This window comes from Pygocentrus nattereri, chromosome 13 (assembly GCF_015220715.1).
Source record: "Pygocentrus nattereri isolate fPygNat1 chromosome 13, fPygNat1.pri, whole genome shotgun sequence".
In the NCBI taxonomy this organism is placed as follows: Eukaryota; Metazoa; Chordata; class Actinopteri; order Characiformes; family Serrasalmidae; genus Pygocentrus; species Pygocentrus nattereri.
Genome location: NC_051223.1, coordinates 40,625,408 through 40,647,615, shown reverse-complemented (window position 1 = coordinate 40,647,615; position 22,208 = coordinate 40,625,408). Strand labels below are relative to the sequence as shown.

At 44.4% G+C, this 22,208-nt stretch overlaps 1 protein-coding gene across 11 annotated transcripts in view; it reads left to right on the top strand.

Moving 5' to 3' along the window:
* The window catches only part of exoc7 (exocyst complex component 7), a 48,407-nt gene extending 32,570 nt beyond the window's left edge, over positions 1-15,837 (top strand). For all 11 annotated transcript variants that reach the window (XM_037544001.1, XM_037544000.1, XM_037543994.1 and 8 more), the window contains 6 exons: positions 1,938-2,058; positions 3,298-3,393; positions 4,449-4,512; positions 5,707-5,748; positions 7,005-7,138; positions 15,577-15,837. In XM_037544001.1, the coding sequence (XP_037399898.1) occupies positions 1,938-2,058; positions 3,298-3,393; positions 4,449-4,512; positions 5,707-5,748; positions 7,005-7,138; positions 15,577-15,679 (560 nt within the window). In that variant the 3' untranslated portion in view covers positions 15,680-15,837. The remainder of the gene's footprint in view (positions 1-1,937; positions 2,059-3,297; positions 3,394-4,448; positions 4,513-5,706; positions 5,749-7,004; positions 7,139-15,576) is intronic.
* Positions 15,838-22,208: the final 6,371 nt, after the last annotated feature.

The following is a 22,208-nucleotide window of genomic DNA, read 5'->3' as shown; positions in this document are numbered from 1 at the left end:
ACCACTGGGAATGTTATTACTATAACTAATAATAATCAGTTTATTATTTTTTAGTATATAGTTTTCATTAGTGAGGCACTGTAAGTAAAATCAGGACAAACTGAAAGAAGTGTTCTTTATATATAATTTGCCGTCTTATTTATGCTTTTTAATCAGAGAACTGGGAGAACCAGCCATTTTACAGAAACGTCCCGTCTTTTGTCTTAACTTAAGATCTGACAGGTCAAGATAAGATTTTTCACACTTTTGTGTTACAGAAGCAAATCTGATCTTGATTTAGGAAATTTTTATCTCACAGCATCTTATCTCCAGTTAGGAAATCTTAACCTGTTCAGTCAATCAGCTGTCATGTCTGTTGCCTAGCAACCGACCATACGGGCACAGCTGAAACGTAAACACGTGATCAAAGTAGTCAAGTTAGGAAGAGAGCTAGGCAGTCAGGCAGTCAAACAAAGCTGCTGTTTAACAGAGCGCCCCCTGCTGTTTATCAGAGCGTCACTGCCGCACAGTTTCAGTCTCCATTTCCCAAACGCTTTAGCTGAGCGTGCTAACGTTCCTCCTCCTGATAAACAGCCACACGTTCAGCTCCGCCTCCTCATTATTCACCACCATCACTGTAATACTCCATCATCAACATTAACACAGGAAGGTGATCAGAGGGGCGGTGGAGTTCGAGTCGGCAGCGTCTGAGATTTTTAAACGCAGAGTTAGAAGAGAAAAACATCTCCCAGTGAAAGCCGCGTTTTACAGTAGGAATAAATGGAGCTCATTATGCTGGTAGTGAACTACGCTGCCTGACTCAGCCGCCTCAGAACCAGAGAAACGGACCTTAAACAGGAGTCAGGACCCTGCTGGGGTTCATCCTAAAGTTAGGACAGGATTTAGGAGGTTTAGTCTAGTCAGGATGTTTGTGTGATGCTGTTTTCTGATCTGGTGTTAATGATGAGATGATGAAGGGAGGAGCTGTTATTCTGTAATGACTACTTTCTGAAATTCAATCTGTACTGAAGTCGACATGAAGACCAACCAGATCAGATTTCAGAGTTAAGAAGTTTCTGTAATACGACCCCAGAAGACTAATTTAATTTTAAACAGCTTCTTAAATATTATTAAGTGGTAAAAGGTGTGAAATTATGAGTATGAGTCCAGAGAGCCTTCACTTTAATGGAGTACTGCTCATATGTAGTTTGTAAAGCGTGTGAACGTGGCTTTGGAGCTCACGTCCAGCAGTCTGACGTTTCTCCAGTGGGGGGCGCTATTAGCACACACATCACTTTAGCGTTCGCCATTCAAAGAAGAAACTGCCACAAACCCAAACTAGAAGGATCACATAAATACATCCAGTCTGGCGTTGGTGTAACTCCCACCTCGGATGTCAAAGTCGTAAGGAAAACTGTGATGCTGTGTTTATTCGGAACTAGATGAACACCAGGGACGAGTTTCTGTTCTTTGACCCAGAGAAATGAAGCCAAACCCAGAAATATATGGACAGATTTCCACCACGCTAACTTTAGCTTGTTGTCCTCTTCTAAGGCGTTTTTTTTGTCCCTGTAGTCACTTTTTCCATGCTTGATGATGATTTGAAGACAGTATCTACAGTTACATGCTACAGAAAGGTGATTCAGCTTTCCCGCAGTAAAGAAATCTGCGTTCATCAGCAAACGATAAAAATGAATTCCCCTGAAATCCACCAGAACGGTCGTCGCACGTCAGAAGCTCCTCTCGCCGTCATGGAACATCATCAGATGGGGGTTTTTCCTGTCTTTAAACGGGAAATCTCGCTGTAGGAGATGCGCAGGCGTGTTTAAACAGATGTGGCGATGGTTGCGTTTTTTATTTTGGCTGGAGCTTTTATCTCCTCTTCATCAAGATAATCATTCCCATTCGGTCTGTGCCCAACAGTCTGCGGTGCTTATGTCCGTGTTTGCTGCGTTCAGGTAAAGTGCTGGGAAACCTGCAGCTGAATCTGCTGAGCAAATCTAAAGTGTATGAGGATCAGGCTCTGAGCGCCATCTTCCTCCACAACAACTACAACTACATCCTCAAATCTCTGGAAAAGTGAGTAACCAGTCACACGCCAGGACTGACCGGTCACACGCGGCAGAACTGACCGATCACACGCGGCAGAACTGACCGATCACACGCGGCAGAACTGACCGATCACACGCGGCAGAACTGACCGATCACACGCGGCAGAACTGACCGATCACACGAGGCAGAACTGACTGATCACACACCAGGACTGACTGATCACACGCGGCAGGACTGACCGATCACACGCGGCAGAACTGACCGATCACACGCCAGGACTGACCGGTCACACGCCAGGACTGACTGATCACACGCGGCAGAACTGACCGGTCACACGCCAGGACTGACCGGTCACACGCCAGGACTGACCGATCACAAGCGCCAGGACTGACCGATCACACGCGGCAGAACTGACCGATCACACGCAGCAGAACTGACCAGTCACATGCCAGGACTGACCGATCACACACTGATATTCACTACTAACAGATGTTTTCTGGGGGTTAATTTGTTTTCATTTCTTGAGGCCAGTGTAATCTCAAAACATGGTAGTTTGGACTGAATGATTTCGTTAATTATTCCTTCATTAATTCCGGTTAATAAAATGCAGTAGTTTTTAATTTTATGTTGTCAGTTTTTCCCCCATTTAGTTATTACTCATGCAGAAGTCACGTCAGCACTTTATTCAAACCCACTCATCTTGGCATTAAATGTGTTTGTGCTGTTAGATTCACACACTAGATTCAACATCATGAAGAGGGATTTTGACAAAGCAGGTGTTGGATGATCACTGCCTCACTGAACACAGTGAACTACGTGAAATCAACACTTATTGTATTAAAGTTCTTTGTGTTTATTCTAAACAAACAAATGATCACTGGACAAATAAACAGCTTATTTTTCTCTGATTTTTAATAAGTGTCTGAAACTTGGGATTAGTTCTCTAAATAGACACAATGAAGAAATGATACACATGTTTAAGAGAAATCAAACAACGCAGTGTGTGAAGTTAAAGGGAGAGATATTAGAGATCAAAGGAAAAAATAAGAAGAGGAAAAGAAGAATCGGCATTAAAGCATAAACTAAGCTGAAGAAATGTTTTCCGCTGCGGCTTAAAACCCTGAGTGACTGATGAATGTTTAGGGACAGAGGTTTGTGTCTCAGGTGGATAATTCTGGGAATGTTTTAATAAAGCTGAATAGTCAGTCTCTGGAATTCACTTTCAGGCATGTGAGCGTTTTCAGTGCGTGTCTTTGTTCTGTTCAGGTCAGAGCTGATCCAGCTTGTGGCCGTCACTCAGAAGAAGGCAGAGAGCTCCTATAGAGAACTAATTGAGCAGCAGATTCTGATTTACCAGCGCAGGTAACACACCTGTACTGTATCACACCTGTACTGCACATTACAGATCACACCTGTAATACACCTGTACTGTATCACACCTGTACTGCACATTACAGATCACACCTGTAATACACCTGTAATGTATCACACCTGTATTGCACATTACAGATCACACCTGTAATACACCTGTACTGTATCACACCTGTACTGCACATTACAGATCACACCTGTAATACACCTGTACTGTATCACACCTGTATTGCATATTACAGATCACACCTGTATTGCACATTACAGATCACACCTGTATTGCATATTACAGATCACACCTGTATTGCACCTTACAGATCATACCTGTAATACACCTGTACTGTATCACACCTGTATTGCATATTACAGATCACACCTGTAATACACCTGTACTGTATCACACCTGTATTGCATATTACAGATCACACCTGTAATACACCTGTACTGTATCACACCTGTATTGCACCTTACAGATCATACCTGTAATACACCTGTACTGTATCACACCTGTATTGCATATTACAGATCACACCTGTAATACACCTGTACTGTATCACACCTGTATTGCATATTACAGATCACACCTGTAATACACCTGTACTGTATCACACTTGCACTGCATATTACAGATCACACCTGTAATACACCTGCATTGTATCACACATTGTATCAAGCATGCAGTGCATCACACCTGTTGTACCTGCAGAGCATCTAGCCCCCTTAACTTTATTATGACCTAAAAGAGTAAAGAAATTGAGAGGTTGAGCTTGTAGGTCAAATAGGTTTTCGATAACATTTAAAACGGCTGAATCCTGAGTAAACAGAACTCACCACAGCTCTTTAAAGAAGACGTCGCACCTGCTTTGGAGACGTTTTATCTTGTGAAGTCATGATGTGATGCCGTGAGCGCAGTGTTGCCTTGCTTATTGCTTAAACATGTCACTGCAGCACTTTACGCACAGAAACCTGTTTCAGAAAGATCTGCAAGTGATTGCTTTACAGAGAGCTGTGTGTGATGTGACCTTCCAACTCTGATGTGTTTACAGCTGGGTGAAGGTAACAGACCACCTGACCGAGCGCAACATGCCAGCACTTCAGCCTGGAAACAAGGTGAGACCACAGAAGCAGAATGTCCAGCAATATTCTGACACCTCTGAGTGAATTTAGCTACTTTTCAGTGTAAGCTAGACAGAAATGTGTAAAGTCACCTGCGGTATGTCACTCCTGTGTTCCGCCTGGTGTATATCACTCCTGTGTTCCGCCTGCGGTATATCACTCCTGTGTTCCGCCTGGTGTATATCACTCCTGTGTTCCGCCTGCGGTATATCACTCCCGTGTTCCGCCTGCGGTATATCACTCCCGTGTTCCGCCTGCTGTATATCACTCCCGTGTTCCGCCTGCTGTATATCACTCCCGTGTTCCGCCTGCTGTATATCACTCCCGTGTTCCGCCTGCGGTATATCACTCCCGTGTTCCGCCTGCGGTATATCACTCCCGTGTTCCGCCTGCGGTATATCACTCCCGTGTTCCGCCTGCGGTATATCACTCCCGTGTTCCGCCTGCGGTATATCACTCCCGTGTACCGCCTGCTGTATATCACTCCCGTGTTCCGCCTGCGGTATATCACTCCCGTGTTCCGCCTGCTGTATATCACTCCCGTGTTCCGCCTGCTGTATATCACTCCCGTGTTCCGCCTGCTGTATATCACTCCCGTGTTCCGCCTGCTGTATATCACTCCCGTGTTCAGCCTGCGGTATATCACTCCCGTGTTCCGCCTGCTGTATATCACTCCCGTGTTCCGCCTGCTGTATGTCACTCCCGTGTTCCGCCTGCGGTATGTCACTCCCGTGTTCCGCCTGCGGTATGTCACTCCCGTGTTCCGCCTGCGGTATGTCACTCCCGTGTTCCGCCTGCGGTATGTCACTCCCGTGTTCCGCCTGCGGTATGTCACTCCCGTGTTCCGCCACCTGTTTTATGTGGAGAAACGTTCTTCTGAATTGTTGCTCTATTTCATGGTGCAGTCTTTGAGTGGTGACCCTCCTCATCTTCACTGAAAGGCTCCACCTCTCTGATTTGATACGTTGCCGTCGTGCTGTGTTCTAACGTTATATAGGGGTTACATGATCTGCACATCGTTGCATTTCGTTTTTATTTCATTTTGCTCAGCATTTTTTGGAAATGAGTTTGTAAGATAGAAGCTATAAATGGTTTGTTCTTGACTGTGAGCTATGAAGGTAAAGATGTTTGGAGCACTGACTGATTTGTAAACGCGCAACGTGTGACGTGAATTCGTTGTGTTTCCAGCTTAAGGACAAGGAGCGGCAGGTGATCAAAGACAAATTCAAGGTAAGTGACAACATTTCCACGTGGTTATAAGAGTTGATGAACAAATATCCATTTAATCTCCGGTGAGGAGGGCTGGGGGGCTGGGGGGCTGGGGGCTGCCTCTTCAGATGAGCTGAAACTACAGCTGACTGGTTGCTAACCCTAAGTGCTGATGAGGGTTTTTCCTCTGTGTGCTGCGTCGTAACTCATTTGTCAGAGAAATGTATTCCCGCTGTTTTTGGACCCAGATAGCATCAGCTAGAGTAGATAGTCTCCGCCTTCTTAGTTACCTTCAGGCACTCGTGTTTTGGAGCCATGCACTGTAATATGCACACTTGCTGACTAATATGAGCAAAAACAGAACCTTTCACAGCCTTGTTAAAACAAAAAGTGACATTTTTTGACTTATTGTGATTAAATGTAACAAATATCTCAATTGAGATTTCAGTTTTCAAATATTGGCACCTCAGTCGGTTCTCTGAGTACTCGAGTATCAATGCACAACAATTTTGTATCACAATAGTTTGGGTAAAAATACTATTGATACACAGAGGTCAAATATTGGTATTTTATGATTTATTTCTGAATATTTGAAGCCCTTTGTTAGTCTTAAAGATGCATTTCTGTCTTATTCCACATGATGACATTGGTTCTTTCTAGTGAGACCAAGGCTTCCGTCAGTGACGTTAGAGTTGTGAACGGTTGGATAGTCAAGTGGATAACACACCTGCCCTGCATGTGGTTCGGTCCTACCATTCAGACTGGCGTATTGCAATACGTCTTACCGCAATAACTTTCGGTTTAACTGTGTTTATGCGCATCATTTGCGTTTCACCCGTTTAACACGTTTCAGGACCGTTTTAATGCTACAAATTTATGGTAACAATATAATACAGAGCATATTTCTAAATGAATAAATGCAAACTTATAACATAAACCAAATGAACCAAAAGAGCATCACAAAGGAGCTTAATTTTATAGAATTTTATAGAATTTTATATTTTTTTATTTATGAAAGCTAGAGCGTAATATCGTTGCGACGAATAAGATTACAAACCGGGATTACCATCACAGAAATACAACGAAAACATGCAACTCTGGAAACATATAATGTATAATATTAATATATGTATGTTGGTACATTAATAACCCAGAAGTCGCCAGGGGGCCCCCTGGTCGCCGTGTGGTCCTAAGCAGCTGCTTATGTCGCTTATTAGGTAGAGCCTGCCTGCACTGTTTATATGTGTGCCTTACCTGCTGTGTTTTGTGTGGTGCAGGGCTTTAACGATGGTCTGGAGGAGCTCTGTAAGATCCAGAAAGTTTGGGCCATTCCTGATAAAGAGCAGCGGGACGCTATCAGACAGGCTCAGAAGAGACTGGTGTCGGAGGCCTACAGGGCGTTCCTCCAGAGGTCAGAGAGCTCTCTTCGTTTTCTCTGCGCTTGCACATCTACAAATACTACTTGTTTTCGTATTGCAGTCACTGTTTGAACTACAATTTTAATTAAAGAGCTCGCCGCTCCGCCCCCCCGTTACTGCTCAGCCGCCTGGGTCGAATGTAGCGGCCTCGCCTCGTAACAGGGGGCGGGGCCCGGGCAGTGGAGCTCGGGACTCGCTCCTCCCTCTGGTGCCTCCCATAGCCGGCACCAGTGTCGTCCTCCTCCTCCTCCTCCTCCTCCTCCTCCTCCTCCTCCTGCCGTCACTCTTGTGCCTCGCATCCGTCGGGGGAGCTCAGGCTTTCCACTTATCCCAGATGGAGTCAATAAGCCAATACATGTGACGTCCAAATTGGGCTTTTTTAGTTTAGAACCAGAGCAGCAAGGCCAACTTTACTAACAAACACCAGAACTCGAGAGTCACCAAAATTATTTCTGCAGAAAATGCATCAACAAAACTTCTGTCAACCCTCTCAACCCTTTCCAATGTGGTCTAGAGCACAGTGACCTACTGCCAATCACTGCCAGTCTGACTGAATACATTCCCATCCGTGGATTAAGACTGAGGTGTTTATTCTCACTCTACTCAAAAAGCTGATGGAAGATCTCAATTTACATGCTCACAACAAGTGATCAGATCCAAAGTTACACGCAGGCGTATAGAACCATTTAGCGCGGATGTTACCATGACAACCAGCATCACGTGAGCCCAGTCAGAGTGAGATGAGCAGCAGTGAGCAGTGATTGTGTTTTTAACTGTTTTAAAATGACGTCAGACTCAGGAAAACGTCCTTCACACGTCCTTATTAAAGAAGGCCGAGAGGAAGACGTCGTGCTCTGAGACGCATAAGCTGGACGTCCGTCCCACCGCCGTCTTTTAAAGATCAGAGCATGAACTTCGTCTCCTCTGCAGACCAGTTTCTGCTCCGCCGTGTTGAACCGTATAAACTCTCACTGTGACGCGACGCTCAAGCAGAACGGACTGAAACTTTCCGATAGGGAATGTAATCGGATACAGGCGCTTACACGGATATTATTCTTCTATTTAATGGATTATTTACAGGATTTCAAATGGCCTCAACCGGATTACTCTATTCTGATGGAGGTGTTTACATAGACATATTCTATTCCGATTGAGCTATTATTTAGATTATTAATGGATTATCAGGCTGCATGTAAACGTAGTTAATGACCTTCGTAACTGTGGAGGCATCGGATCCAAAATCAGTCCTGCTTTGTGAAAACCAACCCTGGAGTTGTGTGAAATGGTTAGTGATGAAGTTCTGTCCATTTTTGTAGCTCAAGGTAAGTCGTCCCGTGTCCTAAACCACAACAGCAAGTCTGTGCGACCTTAATGAAGACCTGGATTCGGTGTGACAGGGTTAAGAGCAGTTTCATGGATGCATGTTTACAGAAGCGATTTAGGTGACTATTGTGTTCTAGTGTTTGTTAGCAACGTTAGCCTCATATTTCCCGTTCTAAGCAGAAGCAAAACATGTCTTGGCTGATTTGACTTCATCAGATTTATGAGGAAAATCATATAAATGAGATTTTCTGCCAAACTAGTGCTTTTCTGCATATCACACACACACTTTCTACATATTTACTTAAAAATGATTTCTTTTTGTCTTTTAAATATAAGGTGCTTGGCTCCTTGTTCCACATGATTTGTTATACAGGCCGTGCCTTTATGTGCACACGCACATACGTTGATCACAGCCTGGTTACCTGAAGCGGCTTGACCAGAGAAAGGTGTTGATTGCGGTCATAAACTGTGTTAACTGCAGCTGTTAGGTCTTGCAAAGCTGGAACTTGATCAGGGACCTAATTAAGTGGAACCTGCTTCAAAAGACAGACCCTTGTGCCGTAAATTGGACCAGCATAAACACAGAGTGACCTCACTGGCTTTCATTACAATCTCTGGACCACATATCAGATATGTATCTTCTCCAGGACTGGGCTGCACCAGGTTTGCGTAAGGTAATACTCCAGTTTGGGCGTGAAGTCTTTACTGAGTCCTCAGTTACACTAGTCAGTTTCAAAGTGTCCTTTTACTAGATTTGGTTGCACCACAAATCTGTAAGTCGGGTCTTCACTAGTAACAACTGACTAATGCGTGCGCCGCTTTAACATGACGATAACTTGTTCAGTACCGGTCAGTAAACCTGCTGCCACGGTTACTGGACAACCGGACACAACAGCAGCCTAGGTTCAGCCGTTGGTGCAGCTGCTGAGTCTCAGAGCTGGAAGTAAAATCACAGTGTGAAAAGTCATGCAATTGTGGGGCGGTCAGTCCATCGTCCAGCTTCTTTGTTCGATGTGTCCGTCTCCTTTTCTCAGTGAGGTTCTTCTTGATCAGCTACACGTCCTTTCAGACCCACAGCACTGAGTGGTCTTCTCACAGGGGAAGGATGGACAGAAACACCTGTGGATGTTTTCAGATCTGAAGCAGCTTGATCTTCTCCTCTCTCTCAGAGATCAAAGCTTTCAGTGCTGTTTATCTGATGGGGGCAGGTTTGCGGTTGACCAGCTCTTCCAGGTGGTTGTTAGGAGCCTCGTTGTCCTTTTACTTTCTCATTCGTTATTCAAGTGGATTATCTTATATCTGATTTCCTCAGAAACATCTGAAAAATGAATCACTTGTGCGTAATTCGACTGGAATTTAAAGAAATGAAGGGCTGTGTCTGACTCGCCCAGGACGGTAATAGAATACAGTATGAACATATCTTTACAGTAGGAGACCGTTAGAGTTGGAAGTAAAATCACAGCGTGTATCGTTTAGATTTTTTTACTGTGTTATTGGTCTTTCTCTGCTGGTTTCTTTTTTTTTGTGAACAATTGTTTTATTGTTTCTTTTCCTTTTTTTTCCCCCAACCCTCCCGGTTCCCGCCCCCCCTACTGACAGACCCCCCCCGAACAAATCAATATACAGTCACATATAAGAGAACATTGCTGCCATCAATCTCCGGAGTCTTGAGAGTTCACTTGTGCAAGAGAAGCAGTTTCACCCTCTCAAAGGCGTCATGCCATCTTCCCAGAGTCCTGGCCTTAGCCCCGTGTATACGAGCTGTAGAAAGTTCCATCGATATTATGTCCAATAAGGTTTGAATCCAAGCAGTTCTGTGTAGCTTACATGTAGGGTTCCAGCGTTTGGTCAGTAGAAGTTTTGCCGCGGTAAGAGCTGCAAGCAGTAGATTTCTCTGCCATAGTGACAAGTTGAGGCTTGAGATGTTATTTAGAAAGAATAAGTCCGGAGTTAAATGGAAGTCTTTCTCAATCAACTCTGATGTGTCAGATGTAAACTGATTCCAGAATGCTGGTAATGATGGACAGGACCAAAAGTCCCTAATTCCCCTAGGGAACATGAATCACACAGGGGAGAGCTGGTCAGGTGCATATGATATCGCTTTAAAGGAGTTAAGTATGCTCTCTGTATAAATTTCCAATGAATTACTTGATGATTCGGGTTTTTAGAGGACATAAATGTTAGACCCCAGATATGTTCAGTCGGGATGTCTTGTAAATCTGTGTCTAGGTCTTTTTCCCATATTGGGATAATACCCAGAGCGGTATACGTAGATTTTAGTAGAAAGGAATAAATGTTGGATACTGAATTCGGGGTAAGGTCACTCTGCAAAATTAGTTTACGCAAAGGGTGTATGGGTAGATTGGCGTTAACTAGAATCCCGTTTGCGCGGAGTACTGATCTAATGCGTAAATACATAAAAAAAGAAGTAGCTGGTATGTTAAATTGAGATTGAAGGTCCTGAAAAGATTTTAGGCCTTCATCATTGTATAAATCACAAATTTTTTAATGTGCTTCTGAGACCACTGCGGGCAGCATAAGGGAGCATTAGCGGAGAGAAGATTATAATTGCGGAAAAGCGGGGAATGCCGATGCCATTTAACAACTGATCCAGTCATTTTCTCCACGGCTCTCCATGTGGATATCAAATATGATATTATGGGGCCAAAGCGTAGCTTACATTGTCTAATAGATATGCCACTAAATAACAAGTCCTCAAGGGTGTGTGGTGCAACAAGCGTTTCTTCGATGGGTCGCCATGAGGTACGGAGATTTGAGTTAAACCACACTGCCAGTGGACGTAGAACAAAGGCTTGGGCGTATAGTTTAAAATTTGGTAGAGAGAGGCCTCCCTCCAGTTTACCACGCTGAAGAGTTGACTGTTTGATGCGTGGACGTTTCCCATTCCAGATATAATGAGACAATTTGGATTTAAGTTTATCCCAGAACCCAACTGGCGGAGAAAGAGGGATCATATATGAATAAAAATTAATGCGAGGAAGGACATTCATCTTAACTGCAGAGACACGTGCATGCAGGGAATTAGGAAAATGAGACCAATTAGAGAGATCGGCGTCTATCTTAGATAAGATGCCATTAAAATTTTTCACCGCAACGTCAGTTAAAGACGGGAAAATTTTTATTCCAAGATATTTAAAGGAGGTGACAACCGGGATAATACTAGGAAGTTTCTCAGCACTAGGGTCAAAATTAATTGGAAGAAAGCAAGACTTATTCCAATTAATCTTATACCCTGAGAAAAGACTAAAATTGTCAAAGAGGGTCAATATATGAGTGATGGAGCTGTTTGGTTTATCCACATATGATAAAATATCGTCTGCGTATAGGGATATGTGATGAAGCGTGTTGTTAATAATTATCGGTGAGATCAATGTCGACTGGCGGACGGCCTGTGCGAGGGGTTCAAGGGACAAAGCGAATAGTAGAGGAGAGAGGGGGCAGCCCTGACGGGTCCCTCTACTTAGCTGAAATGGTTGTGAGCAAGTTCGTCCTGTTAAAATAACCGCTGTTGGATTGAAATACAGAACTTTAATCATGTCAATAAAATTCGAACCGAGCCCCATTTTTTCTAAGACCAGCCATAAATAATTCCATTCAAGCCTATCAAACGCTTTAAGAGCATCTAAGGAAAAAACTGCATGATGGGAATCTGTTTGTTCCGAGGAGTGGATAATATGTAGTAAGCGCCTAAGATTGTCTGAAGCGTTACGCGATTTAATGAAACCAGTTTGATCTTGCTGGACCAATTTAGTCATATATGTCTCTAATCGGCAAGCCAGAACTTTAGCATATAATTTTATGTCAGAGCCTATTAAGGAGAGTGGGCGATAGCTAGCACATGAAGAGGGGTCTTTGTCCTTCTTTAGAAGAACAGATATAACAGCCATGTTAACTTGTTGACGAAAAAACCCTTTTTCAATGGAATATAGAATCATTTCTAATAGAAGAGGGTCCAACTCAGTCCAGAAAGTTAAATAAAATTCGTTGGGGATTCCGTCTAGACCGGGTGACTTGCCTTTATTCATACCTTGAAGTGCAGATTTTAATTCGTCGAGAGTTATTGGTTCAGCTAGTGAATTTGCCTCAGAGTCTGTGATGTGTGGTAGGTTAAGGGAGGAAAGAAAGGATAAGGTGGCGTCATTTTTTGAGTTTACTTCAGATGTGTATAGTTCTGAGTAGAAAGACCGGAATGTTTCATTAATATCGGCTTCGTCCGACATGATCTCACCGGATGTAGATTTAATAGCCGAAATATTAGCAAATTTCTCGTTACTACGCAATCTCAGAGCCAGTAAGTGGCTTGGCCTACTTCCATGAAAGTAATAATTTTGCCTTGATCTTTGTATAAGAAATTCTGCCTTATGTCTATGTAACTTGATTGAGTTCTTGCTTTATAACAAAAATTTCTTTTACTGTATCGTCCGAATATAGAGTCTGATTAGAGTTCTCTAGAGATGTTAACTGCGCTTCAAGATCAGATATCTTTTTAAGGCGTTGTTTATTATTCCATGAAGCATACGATATTGAATTATTTCTGATGAGACCCTTTACCGCATCCCAGAGTATACGTGGATCATCCACCGAGCCCTGATTTATTGTAATAAACTCCTTTAATTCATTTTTGAACTGTGCACAGTAATCTTTATCTTGTAATAATTTGGTATTAAAGCGCCAACGTGGTGCCCGTGGTGGCTTAGGCGTTATAACTAGTCTAAGAAAGTTACTATTATGGTCTGAGAGAGTCATAACCCAAATATCAGCCATGGGAGCTAATGGAAGAAGAGTTCTAGATATAAACATATAGTCTATTCGAGAGTATGTCCTATGCCTAGACGACAAAAATGTATATTTCTTCAGGGATGGGTTTAGAGAGCGCCAACAATCTACTAGAGAGGATGAAGATATGCACTGTCTGAGTTTATCTGCACACTTCTTCTGCAAATAAGATTCATTTTCTCCGGACCGATCTAAGTTATGCGACATAACTGCATTCATATCTGCCCCTAGCACCACCTCACAGTCTGACAAGTTCAAAAGATAAGCAGATAACGTAGAATAGAAACTTGGATCTCCAGTGGAGGGGGCATAAACAGACAAAAACGCAATCTTTCTATTAGCGACCAAAGTCTTAACGTGAGCTATTCTACCCTCAGTATCACCGCCTTTCTCCAGTATAGAGATCTGTAATGTCCTACGTATCATAATCATCGCTCCCCTAGTTTTACTGCCCGCAGCAGAGTGAGAAATCACTTCGTAAAATTTATTATTGCACCTGTAAACATCTTCTTTTAGATGTGATTCTTGAATTGGGGCTAAATCAATCTTTTTCCGTCTCAGTAATTCTAAGCAGCTCGTACACTTATGAGGCTCGTTCAGACCGTTAACATTCCAGCTTAGGCTATTTAAGTCAGTCATAGAAATCGAATATTAACTGCACCGTAAACATAACCGCTTCCCAGAAAGCACAAGTAGAACATACTACATAATTAAACTGGAGTCTGTCAGGAACCCACCCCCAAACCCACCCCAATAACAACAGAATCCCAAAGAAAACCCACCCCATAAAACTACTGCAGCCTGGACAGACTAATAGCCCAGGTATGCCTCCCTCCCCTTCAGCAATCCGTGGCAACCACATTGGTCTATACACATCAAGGAAGCTGACCCCAGCCCTTTTCCTTTATCAGCAGTTATATAAACAAGGTAGTAAAGGCCTCCACTGATGCACATTGAGAACATGAAAACCGCTCCATTTTAACAAGTCACATTAACAGCGGGTGAAACATGTCGGAACAATGGGGTAACAGGAATTATACGAAACGCTCGAGTTTCTACCGACCGATCCCCGACACATAGTTAGCAAACCGAAAACAAACCCTCAGTCACAGCTACCTCTCAAATTGCGGTGTTGTGTACAGACTTAAGGGGCCTCCATATCTGAATCGGTCGGTCGGAGGTGAGAGTCGAGAAGCTTGCGGGCTTCTTCTGGATCATTCAGCAATTTAACTTCTCCGTTGATTAAGACCTTCAAAGTCGCTGGAAAAATGAGAAAGTTCTGAATGCCCGCATCTCTCATCTCCCTCCGAACCGCGGTAAAGGAGCTCCGCTTCTTGGCCGTAAAAGGAGAAAAGTCGGGGAAGAAGCTGAGCGTGGATCCGCCATTGAATCTTACCGGCCCGTGCTTCCTCGCTTCGCGTAGGATCAGCTCTCTATCTCCGTAGCGGAGGAGCTTGAACATGAAGATTCTCGGTTTCTGCCGGTCAGTGCTTGTCTTGCTGTATATGCGATGAGCCCGCTCGACTTCCGGTTCTTTACCCGTTAGCGATGGAAACCACTGCTGTAGCGACCGCCTGATGAAGCCTACCGGGTCGTCCCCCTCGGCTCCCTCAGGTAGCCCCACTAACCGGAGGTTATTGCGCCTGCTGCGGTCCTGCAGGTCCACCACCTGTTGCTCGAGAGCTTCCAGTCGGCGAGCCTGATCGTTGAGGGTTTTCTTCTGTACTCTCTGTTCGCCCATTAACTGGTCGAATTTCGAACACAGCGAATGAACTGTGCTCGTATGAGAGGAGAAGTCCGCCCTCAAAGCTGCTAACTCATTTTTCAGGATGCTCTCCAGTTTGGCTATGGTGTCCGCTGTAGGCGCCATGTTAGCTTGATCCGCGGAGTCGTTTTGTTTCGGTTTCTTCTTTGTTGGAGAGGACGTTGGAGTCAGGTTAAGCTGTTTGAGTGGAGGCCATGAAGGAGAGTCAGATTTATCGTCCGAAAATAGTGCCAAAATGAATATACATGAAAATAAATCCACTAAAAAGGGCTGGGGTCACGGAGCGCCGTCAACATGCGTGCGGACCCATGAGCGCGTCACGTGATCTTCCTCTCTGCTGGTTTCTGATGGTCTCCCCAACACTCACACCTGCTGAGAGGGGTGTAAATATTTACTAACTACGAAGCTCAACGTTAAAAGTAGTTTGTGGTGCAACTCGTTCTGATATGAAGGCGGCTCAGAATCTGTCCAGCCCTGTAATGTAAACGAGTGAAGACAGCAGGGAGGATGTATTACAGTCCAATGTGTGTGTGCCGTTTCTGACAGGTGTGCAAATATTCCATTCACCAAAAACCCTGAGAAGTACCACAAGTTCTCACCTGAGCAGGTGGAGGACATGATCGAGAAGCTCTTCGACACGTCTGCCTGAGCCACGCCCACAACGCACCCAAACATCCTGCTGCGCCTGCTGGGATTTCCTGCTTCTTCCTGCACTACACTTTTCTCCTTTTTGTATAAAATAATTCTGTAAATATCTCTAATGGAGTTAAACTTGGAGTGGAATAAAGAGAATCATGTCAGACCTTCTTTGGAATGATGGGTTTTTTTTTTTTTTTAAAGCCTTAAAAATAAACTAAAATATAAAAAACAAGCATCTGGTCGTTACAGGATGGTCACTGTGCTCTGTTTGGCATTGCAATATAACAGTTTTGACAGTCCGTCTCTACAAACCAGTGTTTTTTATATTTATTATTCATATCATATATTTATTATTCATATCAATTCATATTAAAAAAATTGTGATTAATGTGAGTGAAATTTGATTACATGTCATGTCTTTTCTGACTGTTGGCAGAAGTGCAGAATTATCTGATTCCTGGTCACTCGAGCAGTTTTTAAATCATTCTCAGTACTGTACAAAAGTCAGAAGCACATTTCAGTCATTTCATTTTCAGACTAACAGAAAATCACACAGAAGCCTCAGCAGCTAAATCTCCTCTCAGCTGGTCAGTCAGTGAGTCCCTCCCTTCATTCCAGCTTCCGTTCTTCTCAGGAGCCTCACTTTCAGCTCCTCAAAGAACCTGCAGACACGCCTCCAAAGCTCAGTCTGAGAAGCTTTCAATGCTGCTTCTCTGATGGGGGCAGTTTTGGGGTCAACCAGCTGTTCCAGGTGGTTGTTAGGAGCCACATTTTCCTTTTACTTTCTCCTCCCTTGATCTTATATCTGATCTCCTCAGAAACATCGGAAAAATGAATCACATGTTGACTGGCTTTGTCTGACTTGCCCAGGGCGGTAATAGAATTGCACTGCACTTCTACCGAAACTCGTGTATCACATCAAGCTCAACTCCATCCTCTGGACCTGCCGCTCAAATCAGTGTTTATTCTAGCATCTTACTCACCTGCCATATTACCCCACCTATCTGACTGTTACCCCACTCACCTGCCATATTACCCCACCTATCTGACTGTTACCCCACTCACCTGCCATATTACCCCACCTATCTGACTGTTACCCCACTCACCTGCCATATTACCCCACCTATCTGACTGTTACCCCACTCACCTGCCATATTACCCCACCTATCTGACTGTTACCCCACTCACCTGCCATATTACCCCACCTATCTGACTGTTACCCCACTCACCTGCCATATTACCCCACCTATCTGACTGTTACCCCACTCACCTGCCATATTACCCCACCTATCTGACTGTTACCCCACTCACCTGCCATATTACCCCACCTATCTGACTGTTACCCCACTCACCTGCCATATTACCCCACCTATCTGACTGTTACCCCACTCACCTGCCATATTACCCCACCTATCTGACTGTTACCCCACTCACCTGCCATATTACCCCACCTATCTGACTGTTACCCCACTCACCTGCCATATTACCCCACCTATCTGACTGTTACCCCACTCACCTGCCATATTACCCCACCTATCTGACTGTTACCCCACTCACCTGCCATATTACCCCACCTATCTGACTGTTACCCCACTCACCTGCCATATTACCCCACCTATCTGACGGTTTCCCCACTCACCTGCCATATTACCCCACCTATCTGACGGTTACCCCACTCACCTGCCATATTACCCCCCCTATCTGACTGTTACCCCACTCACCTGCCATATTACCCCCCCATCTGACTGTTACCCCACTCACCTGCCATATTACCCCCCATCTGACTGTTACCCCACTCACCTGCCATATTACCCCACCTATCTGACTGTTACCCCACTCACCTGCCATATTACCCCCCCTATCTGACTGTTACCCCACTCACCTGCCATATTACCCCACCTGTCTGACGGTTACCCCACTCACCTGCCATATTACCCCACCTGTCTGACGGTTACCCCACTCACCTGCCATATTACTCCCCCTATCTGACTGTGACCCCACTCACCTGCCATATTACCCCCCCTATCTGACTGTGACCCCACTCACCTGCCATATTACCCCACCTGTCTGACGGTTACCCCACTCACCTGCCATATTACTCCCCCTATCTGACTGTTACCCCACTTACCTGCCATATTACCCCACCTATCTGACGGTCACCCCACTCACCTGCCATATTACCCCCCCTATCTGACGGTTACCCCACTCACCTGCCATATTACCCCACCTATCTGACTGTGACCCCACTCACCTGCCATATTACCCCACCTATCTGACTGTGACCCCACTCACCTGCCATATTACCCCACCTATCTGATGGTCACCCCACTCACCTGCCATATTACCCCACCTGTCTGACGGTTACCCCACTCACCTGCCATATTACCCCACCTATCTGACGGTTACCCCACTCACCTGCCATATTACCCCACCTATCTGACTGTTACCCCACGCTGAGTGAGGTAGGAATGCAGGTTTTATTTTATTTTGTTATATTTTTATATTTGATCTTATTCCCTGTGTGTGAGTGTCCGTCTGATTCTGTGCTCTATGAGCTCCTGTAACCAAAACCAAATTCCCGGTATGTGCAGTAGACCCGGCCAGTAAAGCTTGATTTTGATTCTGATACGAGTCCTCTTTCCCTGGAAATCCGAGCCCAAGGAAAGTTTCCGTGAAGGTTTAACCTGCTACAGCAACAATGAGGAAGATTTTTTACACTATGTGTGTAGTGGAACATTGTGGTGGTCCTGGGCGTTTAAGGGGGTCAAATCCTTCCTGCTGTTCAACCCTTAGAATCGTAAAATTTCTGGGATTTTCTTTTTGGTATTTTTTGGGACAATTATAAAGTATTTACATGTGAGAGCCATACATGCCATACGTTGTTTATTCAGGAGACCCTGGGCTACTCAGATGTGCCATTGTTTGACATGTAAATGCCAACAAAATCGTCGGGTTCTGAAGATTTGTATTTAACACAGCACCAAGAGATTTTGGACAATTTCATGCTCCCAACTTTGTGGGAACAGTTTGGGGACGGCCCCTTCCTGTTCCAGCATGACTGCACACCAGTGCAAAAAGCAGGTCCATAAAAACATGGATGAGCCAGTTTGGTGTGGAAGAACTTGACTGGCCTGCACAGAGTCCTGACCTCAACCCCATAGAACACCTTTGGGATGAATTAGAGTGGAGACTGTGAGCCAGGCCTTCTCGTCCAACATCAGTGTCTGACCTCACAAACGTGCTTCTGGAAGAACGGTCAGAAATTCCCATAAACACTCTTAACCCTTGTGGAAAGCCTTCCCAGAAGAGCTGAAGCTGTTACAGCTGCAAAGGGTGGGCCGACATCATATTAAACCCTATGGATCAAGAATGGGACGTCACTCAAGTTCATATGCCTGTGAAGCCAGACGACCGAATACTTTTGGAAATATAGTGTAGTTTTTAAAGCTCAAAATTACCTTAAAGCTCCACTTACATCATAGACCGTCTGTCAGTCTATGTTCCAGCACGTGATCTTAGATCTGCAGATCCTGACCTTCAAACTCCTTCAGTAAAACCCAGAAAACGTGGAGAGGCTCTTTCAGCTCTTCTGCTTCTCCACTGAGGAGCTCAGTTCAGCTTCTATTAGACAGTCGAGCTCAGAGCTCACTTTACATAAACCCCTAAAAACGCAGCTCTTTAACTCAGAGCTTCAGTAAAACTCCACATCTCGTGGTTTTTATCCTTTAATTTGATCTGTGTCATTTTCTTATATGAGTCTAAATTAATACAAGGAATCTGTACAGCAGCATGTTTATCATAGTCCATTTAAAGTGCTGACCATTTCAAATGCTGACCAGTCACTCTGAATTTTGGTGGGAGGCCTTGGCTAGGTAACGTGGTGATGTGGCCAGAAGATTATGCTGCTTAACCTTCTTTAGCAAGGTAAAACGTCCGTGTTAAAATGTGCCCTGCATCAGGTTGTGCCCTGCATTAGGTTGTTCCCTGAACTCCCCTATTTTAATCTCCCCCTGGTGGCTGTGATAGAGCATTGCAGATAAGCAGCTCACAGTGAGATCCAGCCGGTCTAAAGTGCTGCCTCCACACCACGGGGTTAGTTTAACACACTGTGCCAGCTAAGACCCCTAGAGTGAACAATCAGAGACTCCATATCCCCCCAAGCAGGTCTTTGGGGGGTTTTATGCACAGATAAAGATGTTCTTCTACCTATTATAGATTATTTAATTCTGATGAAAACATTTTTACATGTTTTAGGTGCGAAAGCTCATCTGGCTCCAACAACGCTGTGTTATCTTGTGTTTTCATACCTGTTTTGCTACACTTATCGCAGCTATGACGACTCGCCCCTCAGTCTGTAACGGTTAACCTGCCTTATGGGGTAAGTTATGACACATTCACAGCTGTCGGAACAAAACCTTGTATCTCCGTTTTTTGTTTGTTTTTCAGTTTTTGGCATAATTTGAAAATGCCTGTTGCTCTTTACATTGTAGGTAAATTTCATGATAAACGGATGGGAAAAAATGGCCCAAAATTACTTGGACAGAACGTCTGGTTCCATTGACTTACATTAAAAGTAGAGTAAGTTTTTTCCTTTTCCTGTAAAGTTACTATTTTGGAGATACGAGGGTTTGTTCCGAGAGCAGCGACATGCAGCCTCTGCGCCGAAACCAAAGTCGATGATTTAATTTGGAGCAGAGATGTGGAAGCTGCTTGTGTGAAAACGTTATTAATCTAGCTCCAATACTTTTACAGTTATTAAGCAAAGGCCGTTCAGCTGGGCCGCTCTCTCCGGCTTCAAATGCTCTCTGCTTTGCTGTAATAATATCCCAGCAGAGATTGTTTACTGAGCTGGAGCTTTCAGAAATGTGCTGTCACTGCCTGTTTCTACCTGCTAAGAAATTATGATCCATTAGTTGACTCATATTATCAACATTCATCTTCCGCTCTTTCGCTCAGAGCGAGAGTCACATAAACTCACCAAATCTTTCTCTCAAATCGTAAACTGAGACTGAATCACCATTTAACACTAGACTTTTACATAGTCAAGAGAAAGTGAAAGTGTCGGAGAAGCTGTTGACCTGCATGCAGCCACTCGTAAAGAAAAGTTTACCTGAATCCTGACTCGGATTTCCGATGCATCTGTTTGATTCAGCTCTGACATGAATCAGAGAAGAAACTAGGGCAGAGAAATTGGGTGTTAATAGTGAGGTGTGGGAGTCATGATGACTGAACTTGGCACAGTTGCTCTGTAGATGCTCACGTTGGTTTGAATCATCATTCAACCAAATCCCAGATCAGTTTACTGTAACTTTAAACATAATTAACTGGTTAAGATGTAAACAGAGCGGTTCTGAGTGGTTTGGTGTGAAACGCTCTGTTATAGATAACCTTACCGAGTCAGAACCGTTCCCAGTGGTGGTGATAGGAACCAGACGTCCCCCTCTAAAAGCTCCTCACAGTGGTGGTGATGGGAACCAGACGTCCCTCTAAAAGCTCCTACAGAAAGTTCCTACATGAGCTGGTTCTGAATTCACTGCCTGATGACTGAGACGCTGTTTTATGAGAGTTTAGAGAACTTCAACTCCATTCATGGTGGAGGGAGACATGCAGGGCGCTGTGCGGCAAAATAGTCCCCAAAGAAAACTCATTATTCCAGATTTTCCACTGTTTTCCATCATCAACGTTCCATATAAGCTCAGAAGACTCGTGTAGGTTCTCTGGTGGTTCTGGATGGTAAATAAAGTGTCTATATCTGTGTTGTAGTCATGGCGACGCCTGGTTCCCATCACCACCACTGAACCATTTCACACCAAACTGCTCTGAACGTCTCTGTTTACATTTTGTTGGAATTCCTCTTTGACCTAAACCCTAAGTTTAATCTTTGTGTGGTGGTGTTGGTGTGTTACTCAGTGGTCTGCTGGACCCAGCAGGATCCAGCGTAGGGGTCTACTTTAGCAGCTGTAGCCAGTCAGCAGTCTGTCACACACACACACACACACACGCACACACACGCACACTAACAGCAGGCCACAGAGTGAAAGACACAGCACCTCCACACTTTTACTCCCCGTGGGTTCAGCCCAACACCACGTGTGTGATATAAATGTGTGGGGGGTGGACAGAGTGAAGCTCTGAAAATGGGTTATTTTATATGTTCTTCACTAAAAATGAAGGGATGGAATCTGAGGCTGAAATAATAATAATAATAATAATAATAAATCACATCTTTTTTTTTTTGTTAACATCGAAAACGGTTCCCACAGACCTGAACTCCAAGCCTGAACCTAATCCCAACACTAACCCCAGCACAGTTTACAATCCAGAGAAACACCAGATAGTTGACCCTTTGGGCATTTTGGTGACCAGAAAATGTGCTGAGATGGTCCGGAATGTTGAATCACCGGTTCTATCGTCCGATTTTCTTTCTGAGAGAAAAAACGTGTATCGCGCAGCTGGCAGGCCACATGTGCCCGCCGCTCTCCCTCAGCCCTCCACCAACCACAGCACCGCCTGGAAATATAAGGAGGAGCTTTCCAAGC